Source organism: Podarcis bocagei, assembly GCF_964188305.1.
Source record: "Podarcis bocagei genome assembly, chromosome: 4".
NCBI lineage: Eukaryota > Metazoa > Chordata > Lepidosauria > Squamata > Lacertidae > Podarcis > Podarcis bocagei.
Genome location: NC_138128.1, coordinates 101,327,717 through 101,351,185, shown reverse-complemented (window position 1 = coordinate 101,351,185; position 23,469 = coordinate 101,327,717). Strand labels below are relative to the sequence as shown.

Here is a 23,469-nt window from a genome sequence, read left to right as displayed (position 1 = left end):
CTTCCTTCTGATTTTGAAACCATACCGATATTTCAGATTCTTGTACAATGTGCGCCTTGCAGAAAAAACAATGTCAGTAGCTTTTCCTGAGTTTGTTAATTTGACTCTGTTTGCGGCCGTATACTTTTCTGTATTCACATCATTTGGGTACCTAACATTTGGCCAAAGTGAGTGGAGTTTTCATACTTGGATTCTTTCCCTCCAGACTGTAGTTTCATATTGTTTTGGAGCAGTTAAACTGGCTAGTTTTTCATCCAACCTGTGGCTAGGGATATTTTTTCAGGCTTCATGTATGTTTACAATGATGTTTATTTTCATCAATTTATGGAGAGCCCTAATAATCTCTACTTATAACTCAATGAAACAACCTACTTATGAACAACATTCTGATGAAGCAGAAGCAATAAACTTTGTGGTTCTGAAGATCCAAAGTATTTGGTTTTCCATCACCCGTCAGACACCACCCACAAGTGACAGTGATCATGTCAGCACTGTAATATTTGGAAGATCTGTGGTCAAGGATGACTACGTGTGCGGCTTGAGAAGCAGGCAAGTAAATGGCAAGAAAATTGTTTATCTTTCTGTTTGAGAAAGACAGAGTAAACGGTGAATAAATCGCATAATATTTCTATCCCAAGCTGATCTCCACAGTTTCCATTCTCTTCCTTCATAATTATTTCCACTTCAATTGTTTGTCTCATAATTTAAAATTGATTCTCCTTGGGTTTCAAGTACGTATGAACTCTTATACAAAATTAGGTAAAGGATATTATCCTGTGTTGATAATTTAGTTCAATGTCCTTTAATAGACCAGTCATCCCAAGCAGAGCCTGCAGGGGTGGGTCAGATGCCATGTGCCAAGGGAGGGGAGAGGCTAAGCTCACCTTTTCCACTCACTCACTCACTCACTCACTCTCTTTCTCACACACACACATATACACGCACAGCTTTTGTCCACTCAGAAGGTCTGTCTGTCTGTCTGTCGATCATATCACAAAGCCTCCTCCTCCTCCTGCACTCAGCCCCACATGCATAAACACACACACACAGGCTATGTACACAAGGCATTTTAAAGTGGATTTGATCTATCCAATATTTTCATTTTTTAAGGATTCTCCAAATGAGATTGTCCTCACCCAAGTGGCAAACTGCACTTTTACCCCCCTTTAATTTGAATTCTTCCAATCTGTGGGAAATGTGGTAAGGGAAAAAAATCCAGCATAGGATCAAATGTTACCCAACTGGTTGTACTGTAGCACATGGTATGGGTAGGTTTTTAAAACATGTTCAGGGATATTTGGGCGGGTGCCATTTTATCACCACACTCCCCTACTTTCAATGGTGAGGCATTCCTGGTGAGCTGCTGGTGAGACTGAGCACAGGATCACACTTTTTCAAAAAGACAACTGGCTATTTTGTTCCAAGTCTGGCATATCAGAAAACTTGTATCTCATAAATGAATGAATGGCTAAATGCACAGGCCAACAAATACTTGTGCCCATGCCCACAAGGGACCTTGGGTTTCCAGAACTCTCAGAGGATTTTGTTGTTTGTTGTTGTTGCCATCCGTCGGTCTGAAGAGACAGTGGAGTGCGCCACTGGGGGCAAAGTCAAACTGTTGAAGAATCACAGCATTTGCTGTGGCTGCAGAGATCAATAACTCATAACTGCTGCCTCCCACGTTTTGCTGCATCTACAGCACCAAAGTGGCTTGAGCAGTGCATATGGAGGTCGTGGGCAAGACCTCCTTCTCGGCCTCAGTGATATGGTCCAAAAGAAAGCAGAGCGATGCGTTTAGCACCAGCTTGGCTGCAGGAGTTGCTGAAAGGAGGTATACAAGGTGCCATCCCACCATCTTAGGAACTTCACTCCTAGTTTGTGTAGGGTTTATTCCTTAGCCTTTTCTTCCCCTGAAGATATTCTGCAAAGCAGCAGTTGTTTTCCTTCTCCTAGATGGGCTATCTTCCTTGGTTGACCAACCTCACACTTCCCTCTATAGCATGTGCAGAAGCTGCCTTCTTGACTATTGGACCCACAATTGGTCTCGTCTGCTCAATCTGCCGGAGCCTGTCTTCGCATGCAGGTGAGGCCCATAGGCTACCCGCACCTGGTTTAGCTGGCAGTCAGGCTGTTTCCCGGGGTGTGGACACTGTCACATGCTGACAGCTTCTAAGAGCCACAGAGTGGGGACCAAGGGCAGACAAACTACCCCAGAAGGAGCACAACATGCCCCCCACTAAAGGCACTGTTTTCACCTAACATCCCATAGAACCCTCTGGGAGGATAGGAAGTAGTAATTGAGGGGATGGGGAGTCAAACAGTGTGAATACATTCCATCAAGCACTACCCACTAGTGTGGACTGGAAATATTGAGATAGAGTTCAACTGAAGGCATGCACAAAAGTGCACATGGAAAAATCAGATCTGTGTATGTGCTTTAATACTCTGTTATGTACATAGCCATAGTCTGTCACGTGTGCACTCACCCTAAGTGCACCAGGATTGTGAGGTTTAAACCTCCACTTGTACCTCTCCACTGCCATACCCTCCAACATTTTCTCACCCAAATCTGGGGCATCCCCTTTCCCGCATCATGCTGTCCCCCTGTGCCCACATCACCTCAGCCTCCTCAGCCTCTTTGCGGTCTCCTTGGCCTCACTGCGGCCTCACCGTGGCTGCCGGAAGTGGTGCATGCATTTCCAGAAGTGTGCTTCTAGATGTGCTGTGCCCGCTTCCGGGAGTGCAGTGGAGGCCGCCATGGAGGCCGCAGCAGCGGCAAGACAGCGGAAGCAAGACATCCTTGATTTCAAACAGAAGCCACAGTGGCTTCTGTAAATCTCACACTAAATACAGTGGTACCTCTGGTTACGTACTTAATTCGTTCCAGAGGTCCGTTCTTAACCTGAAGCACTTTAGCTAATGGGGCCTCCCGCTGCTGCCGCACGATTTCTGTTCTCATCCTGAAGCAAAGTTCTTAACCCGAGGTAATATTTCTGGGTTAGCGGAGTTTGTAACCTGAAGCGTATGTAACCTGAAGCGTATATAACCCGAGGTACCACTGTAACTCTGTACTGTTAGGATATTTCTGTTCCACCTTAAAAGGGAGCAGGCTTTGTGAGTCACAGAGTCTGCGCATTTCCTGTTCACAGGATGTTTATGTTTTCTGTTGCTTTCGTTTCTCTCTGTGTCTGGAGACACTGAAGCAGGCAGTCATGTTTTTCTTTGTTCTGATCAACGCTGAATAAAACTTGTAAATAATGCTCTCCTGAGTGCGACTTTTGCTGTGCATTATCTGCTGATAAGAGTGTGCATCAGTTCCAGAATGTGGAAAGCTATTTCTGGAGCTCATGTCGCTAATTGCTGATACTGCGTGTCTACGGGAGATCGATGGACGTCCGGAGGCGACGTGGGGCCATGATGGACTTTGTCTCCCTGGCAGTATCCCAATAACAGGTTATGGGCCCAGATTCACGGCACTTACAGGAGAGTAAGGCTGCGACGGACTGCTGAGAGGTATGTGGAGTGTGGAAAGTGAGGCTTTTCGTTGCCGCGGCAGAGTCGCTTTTGATGTCCGGCTGGCTTAATTGGCCTGGGAGTCGAGCCAAGCAGAACTCAAGATTAATGAGCTGCCGAGATTAGAAGTCTCCGAAGTGAAATAGACTCACGGCTCAAGTAAAAACCTGGAATGGAGTTTTTCCAAGCTTCTGAGGCTGCTGAGTGCCCAAAGCTAAATGGCCACAATTATAAGACCTGGGCTGTGTGGTGTGACAGTTTGGAGTGTGGCATGCTGTGTGTGAAGCCCCTCCAGTTCCTCTGACAGATAGATGGAAGGCCCAACATTCGAAGGCTATGGACGTAATAGTCTTGTCTGTCTCTCTGGAGGAAATTGCCACGCTAGCTGGCAACACGACTGCACGTCAGATGTGGAATGCTTTGAAGATAGCCCATCTGCCAGTCATCCCAGCCCAGAGTTTGACTGCATCGGAGGTCCTGGCTGTTTCCCAGAATGAGAATGTATGCAGGGATGCTGAGGGCACCGGTTGCAAGCTGCAGGGGGAGCTGACTGTGATGTCATCCCAGGCAGCATTCCAGCCTCCAGGGGGAGCCAAGGAGTCGGCAGCTGAGAGCTCTGTTTCTCATGGGAGCCAAGGTCATCCTCACAGATACCGGAAGGCCAGAAGTAAACAGAGACAGATGCCCGCAGATGGCCAGAAGCAGAGGGAGGGTGAAGAGCCCATGCCAGTGGAAAACAAGGCTTTGTTTGCTGGCACAGCTTCACCAAAGGCTAAAGGCAAGTCTGATGGCCAGGAGCAGGGGGGCAAGCAGCAGAAGCCCACGCCGGTGGAAAACAAGGTTTTGCTTGCCAGAAAAGCTGCTCCAAAGGCCAAGGCCAGATTTGTTGTTGATTCTGGTGCCAGCCGCCATTTAGCAAAAGACCGACATCTCTTTATCTCCTTCAAAACCTCAAGAAGGTGAGATCCACCTGGCTGACGGAAAGACGTAGCGGATTGCAGGAGAAGGGACTGTGAGACTGGCAAGTCTGCACACTACCATCAAAGATGTACTTTATGTTCCAGGTGCTGTAAACAATTTGCTCAGTGTCCCACAGCTGACTGGGCGTGGCTTTGAGATTTCCTTCAAGAGGAGCGTCTGTGTCATCAGGAAAGGCAAAGAGGACATTTTGCATGCAAAGTTTATAGATGGTTTGTTCTGTATAACTTATGATGACAAAGGTGCTGCTGTGTCTAATGTTGATTCTTGTTGTGTTGCACAAACTAACAAAGTTCTTCATGCAGGATGTATTCATGATGCACACAGAAGATTTTGTCACCTATCTTGGCAGGCGCTGGCCAAGATGCCAGAGATGGTTGAGGGTTTGAACATCAAACCCTGTAAGTTTCACATGAAATGTGTATCTTGTGCAGAGAACAAGGTGAAGGTTGCTCCAAAAGGCAAGGAGTCTAGCAGGCAGGCTTCCAAACCCTACCAGCTAGTCCACGCAGACCTGGTTGGTCCACTTGCGCCCTCTTTGGGTGGAGCAAGGTACTTCATGGTTCTAATTGATTCTTTTTCCAGGTACATTCATGTGTTTATCCTCCAGCAGAAATCGGACGCATTTCCTAGGTTCAAGGCATTCTGTGCTTGGTTGGAGAATGTTCACGGTAAACGTATCGGCTGTCTCTTTACTGATCGGGGCGGGGAGTTCACTTCTCAGCAGTTTGAAGCTTTCCTGACTGAGAAGGGAATCCAGCATGACTTGTCAACGCCTAGATCGCCATGGATGAATGGGCTTGCGGAGCGAGCAAATCAAACTTTGCTTCAAGGCCTGAAAACCTTGTTGCATGATGCCAATCTCCCTGATAAGTTTTGGGGGGAGGCTCTGTCGAATTTTGTTTACACTTTTAATCGCAGATTGTAATCACCTATTGGTTGCACTCCCTATGAGAAGATGTTTGGTAAGAAACCGTGCGTCAAGCACATGAGAATCTTTGGTTCTGACATGTGGGTACACACCCCACAAAGCAACAAGCTTGGGAAGCGTGGGGCACATGGTTTGTTCATGGGGTACGAAAAAGGTGCATACAGGGTATGGATGACTGACTCTAAGTCCATTAAGTTCACAAGGAGTGTTGAGTACAGTCCTAAGTGGGGGGAAAATGTGGGAATTTTCCAGAGTTACCCAGAGGAAGATGAAGGTGATATGAAAAAAGCAGATGATGCTGAGGAAGCTGAGGAAACCGAGGAGGAGGAGGATGATCAGAGTTCGGATTCCAGCTCAGTGGGCGGCACTGCTGCTGATGTCGGTGACAGTGATGACACAGCAGACAGACTACAAGAGCGCAAAGGCCTCAGTCAGACCATCTGATGCGTCTGACAATGAACTGGAAGAACCACTGTTCACCATTGGTCACTTTTCTCCTAAGAAGGAGGAGATGAGTCCAGAAGACTTGCGTCTAGTACGCAGATCTGAAAGGGCGACCAAAGGCAGACCTCCAAAGAGATTTGCTGATGAGTTTGCTAAGACAGCAACTGCTGTTCTTAGTAGCTCAGAGAAGGTGTGGGAACCTTCAAGCTTCAAAGAGGTTCAGGAGTTAACCTCTAAAGATGCTGAGCCCTGGCTTAATGCCATGAAGGCTGAAGTTGATTCCTTGAACAGGAACCAAACTTGGAGCTGGTACCGGTAGTCCCAGGGATGAGACTGGTTGGCAGCAAATGAGTCTTCAAGGCCAAGACAGACCAGAATGGCAAGGTTGTCAGACACAAAGCCAGATTGGTTGCCAGAGGTTTTTCACAGGTACCAGGACAGGATTACCACAAGACCTACTCACCCACCGTCAAATATGAGAGCATTCAGCTGATGCTCAAGATCGCTGCAGAGGAGAAACTGCATGTTTCCCATCATGATATTAATACAGCTTTTTTGTACGGAATTTTGGAGGAGGAGCTGTTTATGCTTCCACCTGATGGAATCCAGATACAGAAGGGAATGGTCTGTAAACTGCGGAAATCCTTATATGGTCTCAAGCAGAGTGCCAGGTGTTGGAACACAAAACTCACTGAGACGTTGCTTTCTCTAGGTTTTCACCAGGGCAAAGCTGATCCGTGTGTGTTTGTCAAGGAGGAGGGACAATGCAAACTGTATTGTTTATGTTTTGTTGATGATCTTCTGATGTTTTGGAAGAATCAGGCTTTTTACCAAAGCACCCTAGCTCAGCTGAAGGAGCACTTTGACATGAAGGATCTTGGTGAGGTATCCAACTATCTTTCTCTGCAGGTGGAGAGGGACCAAGCAAGTAATTTTCTGGTACACCAAACACAGAAAATTGCTGATGTATTAACCAGGTTGAATTTGGTTGATGCAAACCCAGCAAACACTCCGATGGTGACAGGTTACCAGGTAGATAGTACTGCTGAAGCGTTTTCTGACACTACGCTGTACAGATGCATTCTAGGCAAGTTGAATTTCATTGCTAGATGTTCAAGACCTGACATAGCTGTAAGCACTAACCTGCTTAGCAGACATGCTAACAATCCTACTGTTCAGGATTGGAAAGCTCTGAAGCGCATAGCCCGCTATCTGAAAGGGACTTTGCACTACAGGCTGAGGTTCACCAGTCAGAAGACTGGAGGTCTTGAAATCTTTGCAGATGCAAGTTTTGGAAGTGACACCATGGATGGTACAAGCACTTCTGGAGTATGCTACATGTACAACCACTGCCTGTTTGACTGGTTGTGCAAAAAGCAGACGACAGTGAGCCTAAGTTCCTGTGAAGCAGAACTCAATGCTCTGTCATTTTCACTCATGGATTGTGAATGGTTGATGCAACTGTTTAAGGACATCAGAGTTTCTGTGAAATGTCCTATACAAGTGTATCAAGACAATAGATCTTGTTTGGCTTTGCTGAACTCAGAGAGTTGCAAGCAAAGAACCAAGTACTTGCAGATTAAGCTACATCGTGCAAGAGAGTGTATTCAGAAAGGACTTATTCAGGTGTCCTACATGGCAGGAAATGAAATTCCTGCTGATCTGTTGTCTAAGGTTGTTAACAGAGAACAACTTAAGGTTTACGTACAAAGGTTGCAATTGGGTTGAACCACGGGTACTACAGGTTACACGGAAAGGGGGAGGAAGCGTATATAACCCGAGCGTATATAACCCGAGGTACCACTGTACTCTGTACAGTATATAGTTTACAAAAACAGACAGACAGACTACAAGAGCGCAAAGGCCTCAGTCAGACGCATCAGATGGTCACTTAGAGGATGCCTTTAACACACAGGACTGGTTTCTGTTGACTTCCCCCTCTCCCCTACATCCCCAACACTCTTCTTTTATCTTATAGGTCGCAAATTACAATGGCCTTTGGTGAGTTAGGATATGAGCTCTTTATTTTAGTGTATTTGTAAGCCATTTGTTCTGTATTTTAATTCCTTATTTCTGAGATTTCATTGTAGGCTGTTCTTTTTTGTAAACTGCCTTTGAATTCCATTCCTGTGGAAAGCTGAGGTATACATGTTTTAAATATCACAATTTTTACCACTTACTCATTCTAATAGTGACCTCTAATAGTATCATTAATGTGCATGACATAAATTCAACTTGAAGGAGGGGGAGGTGAAGGGGAAAAGGAGAAGTTATTTAGGCTAAATTTCTGTGTGATGTGTTGTGTACTCAGTGGTTCTGCCAAAGACTCCATAGGAAGACTTCCGGGTTGGTGCCTCCGGCAATGGCGGAATTCCTCTGACCGGGAGGAATTTGCCCCGTGGGAATTTGGGTCTGTACCGCCACGGCGAAGGCGGATACCCGTAAAAATCACAGGCGGGAGAAGCCTGTGAACGTGGGATTCGGTGGGCACCTTTTGCGCCTCCCCTACTCGTGGGGAAACCCGGTTTCAGTGATCCGGAGCGATGTGGGGTGAGTGGTGCGGTGCTTCGAATTGTCTGCTTCTTCCACGGAGCGAAGCCGCATAGCTGTTGTCGGAGAGCACTGACTTTTTCTTGTGGACAATTTGACTCTAAAGTAATTACCCGTGAGTAGAGCTGAATTGGGAAGAATTGGATTTTTAAACGTTTAATCTGGCATCGAAACGGGGAGGTTCAATACAGGAAGTCCGCCTCCCTTTTTTGTAGATTAACTGAAGCAAGGAGACTGCAAGCTAAAGTCTTGGAAAGCCTTTTGTAAAGGACTAAATTTCCATCGGTAAAGAACTAAATCCCCCCCTTTTGGAGGCAGGAGAAGAGGGGGGGAAGTGGTGGACTGAATATGCCTGTAGGAGAGAGTTAAGAGAGTTAAAATACCGCCGCTCTGACCCTGGAAACGGGCTGCTAGCAGGATTGATGTTTCTTGGAACGTCCATTGACAGCGTTTAGAACGTTCATTGACATCAAGAGAATACATTGTTTCTACTGTCTCCGGTTGTTTTTTAAAAAAGGAGGAAAGTAACTGAAAATTGAAACTAACTTTGGATTATTGAAACTGTGTTTAAAAGAAGACATATTGACTGATACAAATACAACCTGTTTTCCCCTAGTGGAAGCTTTTGAAATTGGTTACTTTACAGGAGCTGGGCTAGGGGAATTTCCAGCTGCAAGATAAAAAAGTGTGAGACTTTGGAATTGACCTTGAATCTCTTAAGTGTTATGGTAAACGGAAAGGAAAAAACAGACGGGATGTCGACAGAGGAGGCCTTAGTGGCTGCATTATTGAAAATAAACGATTCGCTGGAACAACTCCACAAGAAAACAGATGCGATAAATGTGAAATTGGGTGTTGCAAATATTGAAATTGATTTAATTGTAGAAAGTTTAAATAACTTGGGACAAAAGGTGAATACCAATTCAGAAACCACCCAGAAACTGACACTGGAATCTACTCTGATACGGCAAACTGCAGATGAAGTCAGGGGAAAAACCCTTCCTGCTGAATCTAAAGCAATACAACTGGAGAGGAGAGTCCCATCCATACAAAGACAACCTGATGAACATAAGCTGACATTCATTATGATTGAATTTAAAGAAGAATGGATGAATTTGAAGACCAGAGCCCTATCTGAATTGGAAAAGGAAAGCTTGACAGAGTTTCAGGAGGTGACAGGACTAACATTGGTTGAGAAAGAGAGGTATTTGGAGGTTAGTATGACCGCCAAAAATGTGAATCTGCTTAAGGATAACTGTGAAGGATGTTGGATTGAAGAGAAGGGGGATTTGGAAATATGGACAAATCAGAAGTTGTTACTGTTGGGCCGAGTTACTGTGGTGGGGATGAGGGCTGCTGTGTTGCTGGGAATGTTGCTTTTGTTTCAAACATTGCAAGCTTTGGATGGGATGGAGGGTTACAGAAGGTGGCAGAGGGATGCTCCTAGAGTTGTTTGGCAGGGCAGGAAGCCTTGAGTAAAACTTAAGATATTGATGGATGCCAAAGAAGGAGGTGGACCTGCCCTGCCAGACCTTTAAACGTCGTTGTGAACCATCTGCTTTTTGCTGGTTGAGAGAATGGTTGCTTTTTGAAAACACTGAAGTGTTGGACAATGGCAGACGAAGTTGATGGACTATATGGAATTGGCGGAAATGACTGGCAAGATCCGAGACCAGGGTGAAGAGTCGGTGGAAGAAGATTGGAAAAAGTTTAAAGACTATTTATAAAAATATTGTAAAATTAAGGAATGTTAGAAAAATGTTGGAATGAAATTACATGGCTTTAGTAGAAATGTCATAAGGAATTAAGTATAAATAGATTAATAGAAAATTAAATGAAAAGTATGGCAAGAATGTGTTAAGATAATTATAGAACAGAAAACAGAGTAAGATGGAAAAGAATTGCTGAAACAAATAATAGAAGTGGAATACAAAAAGAGAGGTGTGAGGAGGTCGCTGGAAATAAGTGAATGAAATATAAGATATTGAAAATGTTTGAGGTGTTTTTAAATTGTTTTTGTTTGTTTTTGTTTGTTTTGTTAGTCCATATAGCGTTTTTGTATTGTATTTGTATTGTTTTTTCTCTTTTTTCTTTTGTTTGTTTGTTTGTTTGTAGTGTTGTGTTGGAAATGTTGAAAAACTAATAAATATCATTTATAAAAAAAAGACTCCATAGGAAGAGTTGGCTTGAAAGAAAAGAGAGGCATCTTTTACCCAAAAGCCAACAGGTAGCAGTTCTAATATGTTCCCATTTCTCATGGGGTAATTTACAGAGAAAATTAAAGATCTGGGATTTCCAGTGCTTATGGGATTCATAAGATATAGAGATAAGCATACACGCTATTTAGATGGAATATAATCCTGGGAAATAATCACTCAAGCTCCAGTTTTATCACAGTCATTGCCTTTTCAAAATTAAAGTCCTACCAAACATTCTCCATTAAAATTGTAATAGATACATCTGGGCAACATGGCAATAACACAGGTTTATACAAATCCAGGGTAATGTGAGGACTATGAAGAGGAGTGTGGGATTCAACCACAGAAAAAGACAAGGACTATTGTGGCCATATTGAAAATGGGCATGAGTTGCCTAAGGCAACAGCAGAAAGGTTCTAGAATCCATGCAGACTTTCTTTTTGTGCTGTTGCTAGGAGATAACTGTTACTACTGAGTCAGGTTTCTTTTTCCTGTCAATGATGAGGTACCTTTCATGTCATGTCTTCCTCTTCTGCTGTTCATGTTGCTTGCAATACCGAGTGGCAGCTCCTCTTGATCTCCTTCCACCACCATTGTTAGTCACTTGTTCAAAGCCAGAAAATCGTGTTTATCAACGTCAAGATAACGAACTCCAGGTTTCATGTCTGTGGGATGAATACATTGAATTGTGCTACTCAAGAGCACGAGGAGTGAATTCTAAAAAGAGAGAGACAGACTTACAACCCGCTCCTCATTGCCACTGGTACCGAGATTCCATCCTGGTAAACAGTACAGATAACTGGCTAGGTGAGTTGGTGCTGGGTCAAGGCCTGCCAGGAGAAGGTCCCTATCCACCATGGGCTTATAGTCGGATCACAGTACAGTGTACATCAACTTTGTGCTCTGCACCCTTGTGCTTTCACCACAACCTGAGCATTGAGGTTACTGGGCAAGATGTCCGACTTTTCCTGCTCTGGCCACGCACCCTTCCAGTTTTTGAATGGCAGCCAGTGCACCTGGGTTGGTGCGCACGCCTTAAGAGTTCCTCATGGAGCTATCGCTTCAGGAGCCAAGGGGGTAGTCCAGAAGATCTCCTCATTCCCAGCAACCAGCACAGTGAACCACTTCCATTCGCTGGCTACCCTAATGCAGAATTGTACCAGGTCTGCGCATCGTACTATAGCTACCACCTGACTGTATGCTATCCCCATCGTGGATTCTATACCGCTTCAGTCAGTGTTCAGCATCGACCTCTGATCAGCCTTAGCATAGAATTATATGTGGAGCCTGCCCTGTTGCATGTCTTTAGTGTACGTTCCAAATTGCTGAGCCACCCACATGCGACAATCAGCCTTTCCTGGAGTCTTCTACAGCTCAGCCAAGGAATAGTAGCTTATAAACTATTAAGCACGCATGATACAAGAGAGTGGTCTCACTTCTACAATTACAACCATTTTGCTCTACGCAGCAATTTCTGTGCTGTTCCCATACCATATCACTCCAAGGAGAAGGTGGTGGCCAGTGTCTATTTCCGTACTAATGAGAAGATGCCTGAACAACTGGCGGGAAAACTTGATTTCTTTAATGAGACTTTGATTTTCAGAGCAAGCACTGGAGCCGCAACTTATCTCACACTCAATCCACAGAAAACCAGAAGAGGCATCTACATTTTTAGCCACACACTGGGATTGTACTATTCTACACAGGAAGACAGCACCACTAGGAAGGGCTACAGCTCCCACTATATCTTTTACGAGGAGCAGAGCCTCTGTTACCTGATCATTGTTGAATTCATGCAGCTGCAATTGTCCAAGTTCAGCATCCATGTGTATCTGAACCGGAAAGGGACTTTGTTCAGGTCTCTAGGTGAAAAAGATATTGAAGTTCACGTTTTTAATAACAGTTCTCCTGAAGACAGTTTGGTCTCTATTGTGTGGTTTATTCCTGTGCAACATCCACTGCTACAGTGTGAGTGGACCTTCAACCTTCAACTTTTTGATTCTAGAGGCGAGTACCCAGTTCAGAACTATACTTTCACCTACATAAATCATGTCAAAAATGCAATGCAATTCATTTCTGATTCTTTCTTAACTTTCAACTCTGCCCTCTTCACTGGTTTTGTAGCAAAGGTGAAATGCATTGGAAATGGACTTATGCCAGCTATTTTAAAAGCCACAGTCAACACTTATGCTTCAAAGGCCCTCAGATTTAGCATAGCTTGCCATCAAGAACCCTGTTCTATTAAGGAAATTAGTATCCAGAAGCCAGATGCTTCTCAACGTGTGGTATATTATACCCAAGGAACAGAGTTTACTCTGGCTGCTGATACACGTATCACTTGTCCAGGTCCTAATCAAACAAATGTCATTTGGAACATCTATAAAGTTCCAGATCTGACTACTACACCAGATTGGTCAAAACCTTTTAATCCACCTAGCATTGGAAGAAGAAATTCCACCATATTAAAAGTACCTGGTCCTGTCTTAGATAATGGCTTGTATCTCTTTAATTTTACAATGAAATTAACCTCTTTGGATACATGGAAGAGCATGGAAGGATCTGATTCACTGTTTGTCAAGATTGGATCAGATACCTTTGTGGCTGTCATTGCTGGAGGCAGTATCCGGACAGTTGGATTTTCTGATGAGTGGATACTTAATGGATCTTCATACTACAATGGTGAGGCAGTCCAACCCTCTAAAGGGCTGTCCTTTACGTGGTATTGCAGCAAACAAAAATCAGACTACACATCAATGACTCTAAGTGAAAACGGGAAATGTCATCCAGATCAGGTAGATTTAAAATGGATAACATGCTCTGTTCCAGTTCAAAGAGTGCAACCTGAAACACTTCAAGGAAATAATGTGTATTATTTTCGCCTGGTGGTTCAAAATGGTAGCAGAATAGCTCAGACGGAACAAATAGTACATGTGCAAGCTCCTCTTGCCATAATCCTAAATGTCACATGTATTGAAAATTGTGGTGAGTCAGTAATTCCAACAGAAAGATTTTGTCTTTCTGGCAAATGCCTAAATTGCAGAAGTGGCAAATCTCTCTATTACTGGTCACTTTACTCAGCAGAGTCCAGTGAAATAAATTTTGATTGGTCTTCAAAAAGTACAACTGGAAGATCCAATCCATATCTGCATATAAATGCTTATGCATTTGTATCCATGGCAGAGCGGTCATTTACATTTAGTCTGAAAGTCACCACAAAGGAAGGACAGTCAGCCATCTACAAATATTCTTTTTATGTGAATGGCCCACCTCAGATAGGAAAGTGTGTTATCAATCCAAAGATAGGCATGGCATTCCTAACAAAATTCATCATTCAGTGCATTGGATTTGAAGACAAAAATGAACCTCTTACATATAAAGTGATAGCATCCTCAAATCAAATCAAAACCAGTGCCGTATCTTCAGTAGAGAATAATGTTTTGGGAATAATAGTGTATGCTGGTCATGAGCCTAAAACTCCTCGTTCTTTTCTTCCAGTTGGTATACCATCTCAGAACTCTACCTTAATCATATATGTTCAAGTGTATGATGCCCTTGGAGCGTCTTCTCAGGTAATATTACAAGCAACTGTGTATGAGCAAATAAAAAATAAACCAACTCGTGTTGTTCAGCATGATCTACATGGTTTAATCAGTGGACCAACCGCTCCTATGACAACTTTGCTTGCAGCTAAAGATTACTTTAATATAGGTTATTTTGTATATATGGTGGCCTCTGTATTAAATAATATAGAGACTTTGCCAACCAATCAAGGCTCTAAAACTGATTTGCGACAAATCCTTCTTAATATAACTACGAGGATACCTACAACTGATGTTCTGAAAATAAACCAAGTGATTTTGAGTATTTGTCAGGTAACACATGAAACTACTGAAGTAAACAGGGAATCACAACTGCTTGCAGTCAGAAAACTAAGAGAGGTCAGTGAAGCTCTCAAAAGGCTCAGGGCCAAAGACTTCGGTTCTAAGGAAGCAGAGATCCTTGGCAATGGTATATTTATCGGGTTGTCCAATGTCTTGAGCGCTTCTCTCTTTAACCATGGAAATGTCAATGCCAATGCAATTGAAGAAACCATTTCAGTGACAGAAATATTAGCAGATCTAGTCTTACAAGGTAAAGTCCCTGGGGAGCAAGAAACTAACATGGAGACTGAAATCTGGGCCATGCATTTACGGAAAGATGAGAAATGGGATGTTTCAGGAACTTTCTCTGACAGACAATATTGCAGGAACTGCTTTTATACTGAACTGAAAAAGAGTAATCATGCTGAATTACAGGTAGATGCTGTGGTATCCACTGTTCTTTATGAATTTGACAGAAATCCCTTTCCATGGTTGCTTTATACAGAAGATATTGGAACAATGGTGACTGGATTAAAAATGACAGGAACCAAAGCTAACGGTGATGTAATCAGTATCACACCTTATGTGGTTGAAATGATCATGGCTAGAAAAGAGGAGGCCATCTTTGACTTGACTATAGGACCAGACAAAAATCTCCCTAAAACAACTGGTGGCTTTAGTTTTGAAGTAAAAAGAAGCTCCAAAGATATTTTTATCCAGATTGTGTCTAAAATAAATATTACTTTTCATGTATTTATATACCTAGGCCACAATATCAGCCACCCCCCTGTAGCTGTGTATGCTGCTTCCCATTCCAGTCCTCCTACACCAACTAAAATGGATACTAATGTCACTGGTTGTGCAGTTAAGGCTCCATATATCCTTTGTCTTCCTCAATCATTGCTTTGGTCTCTTTTCCAGAGCAATAGAGCAGACAGACTGAATATCTCTGTTGTCTTACAATCACATCCAATTGTCAGAGACCAAACCACAAAGATAGTTCGCATTGCTCATTTTGCAGCAGCCTGCCTAGACCTGGATGGAATTCAGAACCAGTGGAAAGAAGGGAGTTGTCATCTTGGCCCTCAGACCACCTATTCCAAGATACATTGCATCTGTAAAGCAAAAGAGCGTAGCAAAAGAACAGCCAACCCCAGGCCATCAAGGACCTCAGGACTTGGTATCCAATTTTTGGCTGCCAAAGTACTTTTATTTCCCAATCAAGTTGATATGAAAAGGTTCCTTTTAGCATCAAGTGGCCAAAATCATGTAACAGGGTTGACAGTTCTTGCTATTTTTATAATCTACATCTCTTTGGCTATCTGGGTCATAAGAAAAGATAAAGCTGGCATCAGGGATCAGGTCATAGATTTGCCAGACAATGATCCCTTTCACAAGGTGAGGTATCTAGTCACAATATACACAGGAAGTCGTTTAAGATCAGGCACCAATGCTGATGTCTTCATTGAACTGATTGGCCAAAATGGGGCCAGTGATGTACATCATTTAAAACATCCACAGTTCCCAGGGATCTTCCAGGACGGATCCATTGACACCTTTCTCTTAACTACTGAGAGAGACTTAGGAAACATTTGTTCTCTTCATATCTGGCGCAATAATCATGGCTTTGGTCCTAACTGGTTCTTAAGCCGAATCAAAGTACAAAACATGGATACTAAACAGTCATGGCTATTTATATGTAGGAAATGGTTTGATCCTGGCAGGGATGATTGCCAAATAGAAAGGTCATTTACTGTTACAAATCCCAGTGTACCCTTAAGCAAGACTGATTATTTTTGTATTATGATTAGCAATGACCTGTTCAAGAACCATCTTTGGCTGTCTGTCTTTGTTCATTTAGACGATGACTCTTTCAGCAGATTCCTCAGGCTGACTTGTTGCTTAGCAATACTGTTAAGCTCCCTGATGTTTAACACTATATTCTTCAACGATATTGACCAACATATTTATTCAGTAGAACTACAGTATTTGAGATCAATAACAATTGGAATAGAAAGTTCTTTGATTTCAGTTCCTGTGCAATTGATTCTGGTAACCTTGTTTAAGCATTTATCAAAGAAACCTTCAGCCTGGAATGCAGCTCCAGCTCACCCAAAAGGAAGCTCCTCCTTTTCATCTGAAAACCTTTGTGAAGAAGGCAATTTAAAAGCTGCTCCAGCCTCAGAGATGAAGTCCCAGCAATTCCCCCACAGAGACACCAATTCCAGCAATAATGTTGCAGCAGAAAATGAAACATTTTCTGAGAAAATACACAAACCACAGTCTACTTGGTGGGTTCTATACATCGCCTGGATCATGGTGCTTTCTGTATCTGGTGTGCTCTCATTCTTCATTGTACTACTTGGCCAATCCTATTCCACTAAAACCTCTTTTGAGTGGCTAATAGCTTCCACTACCTCATTTTGCCTAAGTGTGCTTTTCCTTGAGACCTTTAAGGTAGTTTTTTTTACAGCCTGGAATACCATTTATCCAAAATACTGCAGAAATATCCCATGGACAAGATACCAAGATCTTAAGTTTAATGATAGAACTATCCCTGCAAAGGAGATGAGACAGTTACACGAAAACCTTGTCAAACTTAGAGCTTCAAAGAAATACCAACCAATTAAAGGCGAAGAGCTTATAATATTGAGGAAAAAAGCAACTGTTAAGAGTCTAGGTTACATTTTAGCAAAAAATATGGTCTGTCACTTTGTCTTTTTAGCTTTAATTTTAAAGTATACTCATCCTACAGAGACCACCAGTAGCTTTCACTACAATCGATTTATGCGTAAGAAATTTTCTCTTGGTTTATCTGAAGTAAATAAAGTAGAAGATATTTACAAATGGGTGAAAAATATCCTTCTGCCGTTGATACACAATGACTATCAACCAACCTATCTTTCAGAGACCTGGTCCAAAGTCCTTGGGTCGCCCAGAATGAGACAAATAAGAGGTATACATTCCGACAGGGCATGTACCTATCTACATAGCTTTCAAAAAGCATTTCTGACGGATATTCACTGTGTACACCGATATGGAGGTGACCCAGAAGATCAAGCTGACTACAATGGGTCATGGTCAGCTCCAGTCAATCGTCCAGCTGCCAACCCCACCAGCTTTTCAGGCTACACTTATGAACAAAGCATTGCTGAGTGGGAATATGAGTCATATGGAGAATTAAACAGCTACCCATCCAGAGGATACAGCTTTTATTTTTTCACAGGAGAACCACAAATAAATTCAACAGAAAGATTGAAGACTTTGGAAAGGAACACCTGGCTTGATCACAGGACCTGGGTAACTATTATTGAGCTGACCACTTTTAATCCAGATGCAGATCTGTTTTGCAGTATTTCTGTCATATTTGAATTTTCATATGTTGGCCCTCTTGTCAGCAGTGTGTCAGTTCATTCTTATAAGCTCCCACTTTTAGCTGACCAAACCAGTAGTGTGGTTTTCTTTTTTTTATGTATTGTAGCTATACTTATATTTTATATTGTGGATGAATATCGCATGCTGCGTCAAGAAAGGCTGAATTATATAAAAACAGCTGCCAATTTAATTAATTTTGGAATTAAGACAGTCTGTCTAATTTTTTTGCTGCTGATTCTATTCAGATTGAAGCTTGGTTTTGAGTTAATACAGTTTTATTTGTATAATCAAGAACAATTCATTCCCTTCCATGCAGCTGCTCATTTCGATCGAGTTGTCAGAACAGTTAAGGCATTACTGGCTTTTTTCCTCGTTATGAAAACATACCGGTATCTCAGGTTTATGTTTGATGTCCGCTTGGCCCAAAAGTCTTTGTTTGAAGCTCTTCCTACAATTACTAACTTGTCTGTAGGAGGGGCCATTTTTTTTTTTGCATATATGTCAGTTGGGTATTTAGGATTTGGCCAACATGAAGAAAGTTACCGTACTTTGCTTTATTCCTTTACTACTGTGTTATCTTACTGCGCCTTAGCATTCAGGGGAACTGAATTTGCAGCTGATAGGTTTCTGGCAGGGCTCTTTTTAACTTCCTTTTTGTTTGTGATGATTTGTGTTTTCCTCAATTTATTGCAAGCTATTATGATCTCTGCTTATACGGAGGCAAAGAGATCTATCTATCCAGAACATGCACATGAAGCTGAAATGATGGATTTTGTGATCCAAAAGATCTATAGTGCATGGGTTTTTGTGACCACTGGTACACGGACCACAACACAGACAGTCATGTTTAACAGGATGCTGTATGGAAAACAAAGAAAAAACTATGTGCAACAGTTTAAAAAGGAATAATAATAATAGAATAATTGATAAATAGCTTACCTTCCAGTTTGAAAAAGAGATGGATAAGAAATTGATTAATTTCTGCAATGTTTTCCTATACATTTCTTATACATCCTATACATTTTCTTGCTATATCATCCAAATACCCAAACTTGCATTAAGGTAACTTATCAGTCACCTTTCAGTGATCCCATCTCTGATATCTCTAGTGATTTCCATAATTACTGGCAGAAGACTTATCAGTGAAGTGAACATATACATTCGAAATATACACTGATTCACTAATTTCAGGAACTTCTCAGCATGCACATGTTTCTGCACAGGAGTGAGAACCTCTAAAAAGATGGGGAACAGACCAGTTACATGTGAAATAGATGTTGCTATGCCTTGGGTTTGGGTTTGGCACACAGCTGCTGAACTGTGGTTATTATCCAGCCTGTATCCCTACCACAAATTTACCTCAACAGCTCCAAAGTTTTCCAAATAAAGATGAGTGATAACCAGAGATAACCAGCAGGCAGGATTCACTGCATATATAGAAACTTTTGATGGTAATAGAATAGAAATGCTTTACACAGCATGCCTTCCTCTCTGAGTTTTAAACTCAAATTTCATCATTTTCCAGGAAGCCAGTTTTCTGTGGCTGCATCCAGGTGTCTTAGTTTAACATTACCTAGTTGTTAACACAAGATAGTTACTCTATGTAGTTAGAAGTGTTTGTTCATACAATTAGTCTACGCCTTTTCTTAAGAATTCCACTCTTATTGCACAATATATGTTTGATGTTTAAGAAGTTAAAGTGGGGTGGGGTTTTCTTTTTTAATGAAACCATAGTAAACATCCCTTCAGTGTTAACTTTTCCTGCTCATTTGAATAAATTCTATAAGTTTCACAAAGTTTTGGTCTTTGACAATTGCTCCTTGAATTGTGTTTATTTCTTTAATTTACATAAAATAATAAAACATAATTAAAATAAGGTTGCTTCTACCCATCTGACTGACACACAGTATTGCTCTGGAGAGGAATAGGTGGACTTTGGGCTTTAAAATTTCAGTGGCGCCTTGTGTGGTGCCAAATGTTGGTGCCCCCCCCCTTTGCCTTCTGTTATTTATCATTGTTGCAGCACCCCCTCTTGGCTCAGCACCCAGTGCAAGCAAACGGATTGCGCTCCCCTAAGTCTGCCCCTGCTGTTGTGTCTGTGCCCACTCCCTTTCATTCTGTCCCTGTGTGCTCCTCCTTCCTTTTCCTGCAATGGCAGATGTTTGCATACCCAGTGGCACAGTGGTAGGAGCCATGTGAAGCAGCTGTACTGTGCAGTGATGATAAGATTTGATACCTGATTATGAGACTTGAATTCAGCCTCCCAAATTTTACAAGTTGCTCTGCTAAAGTATAAATCTACTTAACACTAAGAAAACATAGGTTCAAAAGACAACAGCAAATCACTCCTTTCATGCTTAAGGGAAAATAGGAAGAACCGGTGAGGTTGACATCAATACAGTGGTACCTCGTGTTAAGTACTTAATTCGTTCCGGAGGTCCGTTCTTAACCTGAAACTGTTCTTAACCTGAAGCACCACTTTAGCTAGTGGGGCCTCCCGTTGCTGCTGCACAATTTCTGTTCTCATCCTGAAGCAAAGTTCTTAACCCGAGATACTATTTCTGGGTTAGCGGAGTCTGTAACCTGAAGCGTATGTAACCTGAAGCGTATGGAACCCGAGGTACCACTGTACCAGGAATGGTCCTAGAAAAGGTAATCAAATGGTCTTTCCGTGAGCATTTAGAAAAAGATGCTGTGACTACTAAGACCCAGCAGGAGTTTCTCAAAAATAAGTCCTGTCAGACAGATCACATTTCCTTTTTTGAAGGAGTTACAAGCTGTCTTTGCATCCAGAGAAAGTTCCTAACTCACCAAGGGTTTGAGAGCCATTGCCTACCCTCCCCTGTTTTAGCCAGCCAGTTGGGGCGTGTCCTCTGTCACACGCTGGCAGCTTCGAGGAGCCCCAGGTGAGAGCTAAGTGCAGGGTGGCGACACCAGAAGGAGCACAACATGCCCCCCACCAGAGGTACTGCCTCTCCTGTAACACCTTACGCATTACTTTAGCTGCTGGATCACACATAAAACTCGAATGTTAAAAAGAAATAAGAAAAGCACAACACATTTGATGGCAATGGGGAGTGGAGTGAATGAAGCTGAAGGGAGCGTTCTTGGGCCACAGCAATTTAAGGTTGTGTAGCTGAAGTTTTTTGGGGGCGGGGAGGTTGTTGGTTATGACAACTAAATGTTCCTCCAGAGCAGGGATGCCGACAGGATTTTGGGGGCCCAATAAACTCTTTGTAGATTGCCTTCCTCTGCTCACACATAGCAGACACCACAATCTATTGCAGATGTCAGGGGTACAGGGACGGAGGCACAGGGAAGGCAGGAAATGGAGAGCGATGGAGAGGAATCCCAGGACAGCGAGGAAGAGGATGACAATGACGCAGGGGATTCTATGAGTCTCTCCAGCGAATCAGAGGATTCCCAGAAGGGGGCGCCCGTGGTCAGGGCAAGGGGAGCCCCAGGGGGAGAGTGTCAGGAGCGGGGGGCCAGCAGGGGACCACAAAGCGGCAGCTGGGAATCAGGGCCAGCTTCCCCACCAGAGCGCAGTGAAGGGGGGGGGGAGGTTCCAGTGTGCCAGGGGAAACAGCTCTGGCAGCAGAGAAAGAGGAGGGGTCAGAGCAAGCCATCATCCCGGAAGGGGAGGAGGGCAGTGAAAGGAGTAGTATAACTGTCAAAAGGAAAGTTAGAGGTTGGGCGCGCACGCCAAGTTCAAATGTGGAGGCGCGCAGAAGTACAGGGAGCCCGGAGGAGGAGCCAGGTCCCAAAGCCCGCAGGAGGGGGGAAGAGCAGTCTGGGGAATCAGCGTCAGGGGAATCCAGGAGGAGCGGAACCCCAGCGGGCAGAAAGACCCTGCGGAAAAGGAAGGAGAGAAAAAGGTGGGGCAGCGTAAACCTCTTAAACTGGTGCAGGGGAGGGACTGATTCAGAGGGGACTTCAACGGTCTAAGGCTAACAGACGTGGGGGCTGCACGCCTCGGAGATGGAACTAACTATGAACTGCAATAAACATCCTTGTATATAAGAAGAACTTGGCGTTGGTCTTTTGTGAGCTGAGACCTGAGGCAGCCCTGACAGCAGAGTTTTCCCAACTTTTCATGTTGGTGATACACTTTTTAGACATGCATCATTTCATGACACAGCAATTCAGTTTTACTAGCAAACTGGAGGTTAAACTAATCCATAAGAGCGCGGGGAGCATTTGCACGACACACCCACACACTGCAGCCAACACACTAGCGTGTTGCAAGACCCAGTTTGGAAAGCTCTGATCTATTGGCAGGAACTTAGCCTACCTTACCTCATAAGGCTGTTGCAAAGATAACAGGTGGAGGGAATAATGCATATAACCTGGAGTTCCTGGTGGAAGAGCAAGATACAAATACATATTGCAGGTCATGCAAAGCAAAATAGACAAGCACAAACCTTAGAAAACCCTTGCTTTAATTGAAACGCTTCATAGTCCTGATGATGCAGGAAAATGCCAAAAAAAATAAAAAATAAGCATTTTGCTAACCCTGAAGCACTGCAATATCAATGTTAAAACGTTGCAACTCTCTTGCAGTCCTGTGCTCGGGATTCTCATTATCTGTCTTATCCAACAAATTCTGTATATTCCAGTTCCAAAGTTCAATTATCTTTTATGACTGCTGGGTGGTGACCCTTCAGGGCTTGGTAATCCAGTCAGGGAAAAAGGGAGGCAGACTATGTTTAGAGCACCTTTTCTAGCCCTTTCCCTTTTTGGGGTGAGCAGAGTGGATCCTAAATAGGGCTGCTCAGTATTGCCTTAGAATCATAGAATTGCAGAGTTGGAAGGGACCTTGAGGATCCTGCAATGCAGGAATGTGCAGCTGCCCCACATGGTGCTCAAACCTGTGAATCTGGTGTTATCAGCACCATACTCTAACCAGCTGAGCTACCCAGGCCTTTCCTGATTTTAAATTTGTATTCATTCTTTCTTTTGTATAGAGACTGGCCTGTTTGTCCTTTGTAGAACTTAGTGGACTCAGCGCTAATTGGGAATGCTTAGGTGGTGGGAGAGGCCAGGGGCAGCTTTTACCAGCTTAGGGTCCAATTAGGTCCTTATCCAGCCTATCTGGAGAGAGTGGACTTTGCCCCAGTTATCCATGGGGGCTGGACTACTGTAAGGCACTCTGCAGGGAGCTGCCTTTGAAGATCATCCAGAAATTTCAGTTGACACAATTGTAGCCAGATGTTGGAGCCAGATTGTCAGAAGTAAAGGTAAAGGACCCTTAGATGGTTGAGTCCAGTCAAATTTGGCAATGGGGTGCAGGCCTCATCTCACTTCAGGCTGAGGGATCCAGCGTTTGTCCGCAGACAGCTTTCCAGGTCATGTGGCCAGCAGGACTAAACCACTTCTGGTGCAATAGAACACCGAGACAAGGGCCAGAGTGCATGGAAACGTTGTTTACCTTCCTGCTGCAATGGTACCTATTTACTCGCACTGGTATGCTTTCAAACTGCTAGGTTGTCAGGAGCTGGAACAAAGCAATGAGAGCTCACCCCATTGCATGGACTCGAACTGCTGACCTTCCAATTGGCAAGCCCAAGAGACTCAGTGGTTTAGACCATAGTGCCAGCCACCCCCAGATGGTCAGAAT

At 43.4% G+C, this 23,469-nt stretch overlaps 1 protein-coding gene across 4 annotated transcripts in view; it reads right to left on the bottom strand.

The window, feature by feature from the left end:
* Positions 1–23,469, bottom strand: part of TTC38 (tetratricopeptide repeat domain 38) — a 92,816-nt gene that overhangs the window by 41,969 nt on the left and 27,378 nt on the right. For 3 of the 4 annotated variants that reach the window (XM_081191028.1, XM_081191027.1, XM_081191026.1), the window contains one exon: positions 12,390–12,476. The exons of the other annotated variant lie outside the window; for it this stretch is intronic. In XM_081191028.1, the coding sequence (XP_081047154.1) occupies positions 12,390–12,476 (87 nt within the window). The remainder of the gene's footprint in view (positions 1–12,389; positions 12,477–23,469) is intronic. 4 annotated transcript variants of the gene reach the window in all.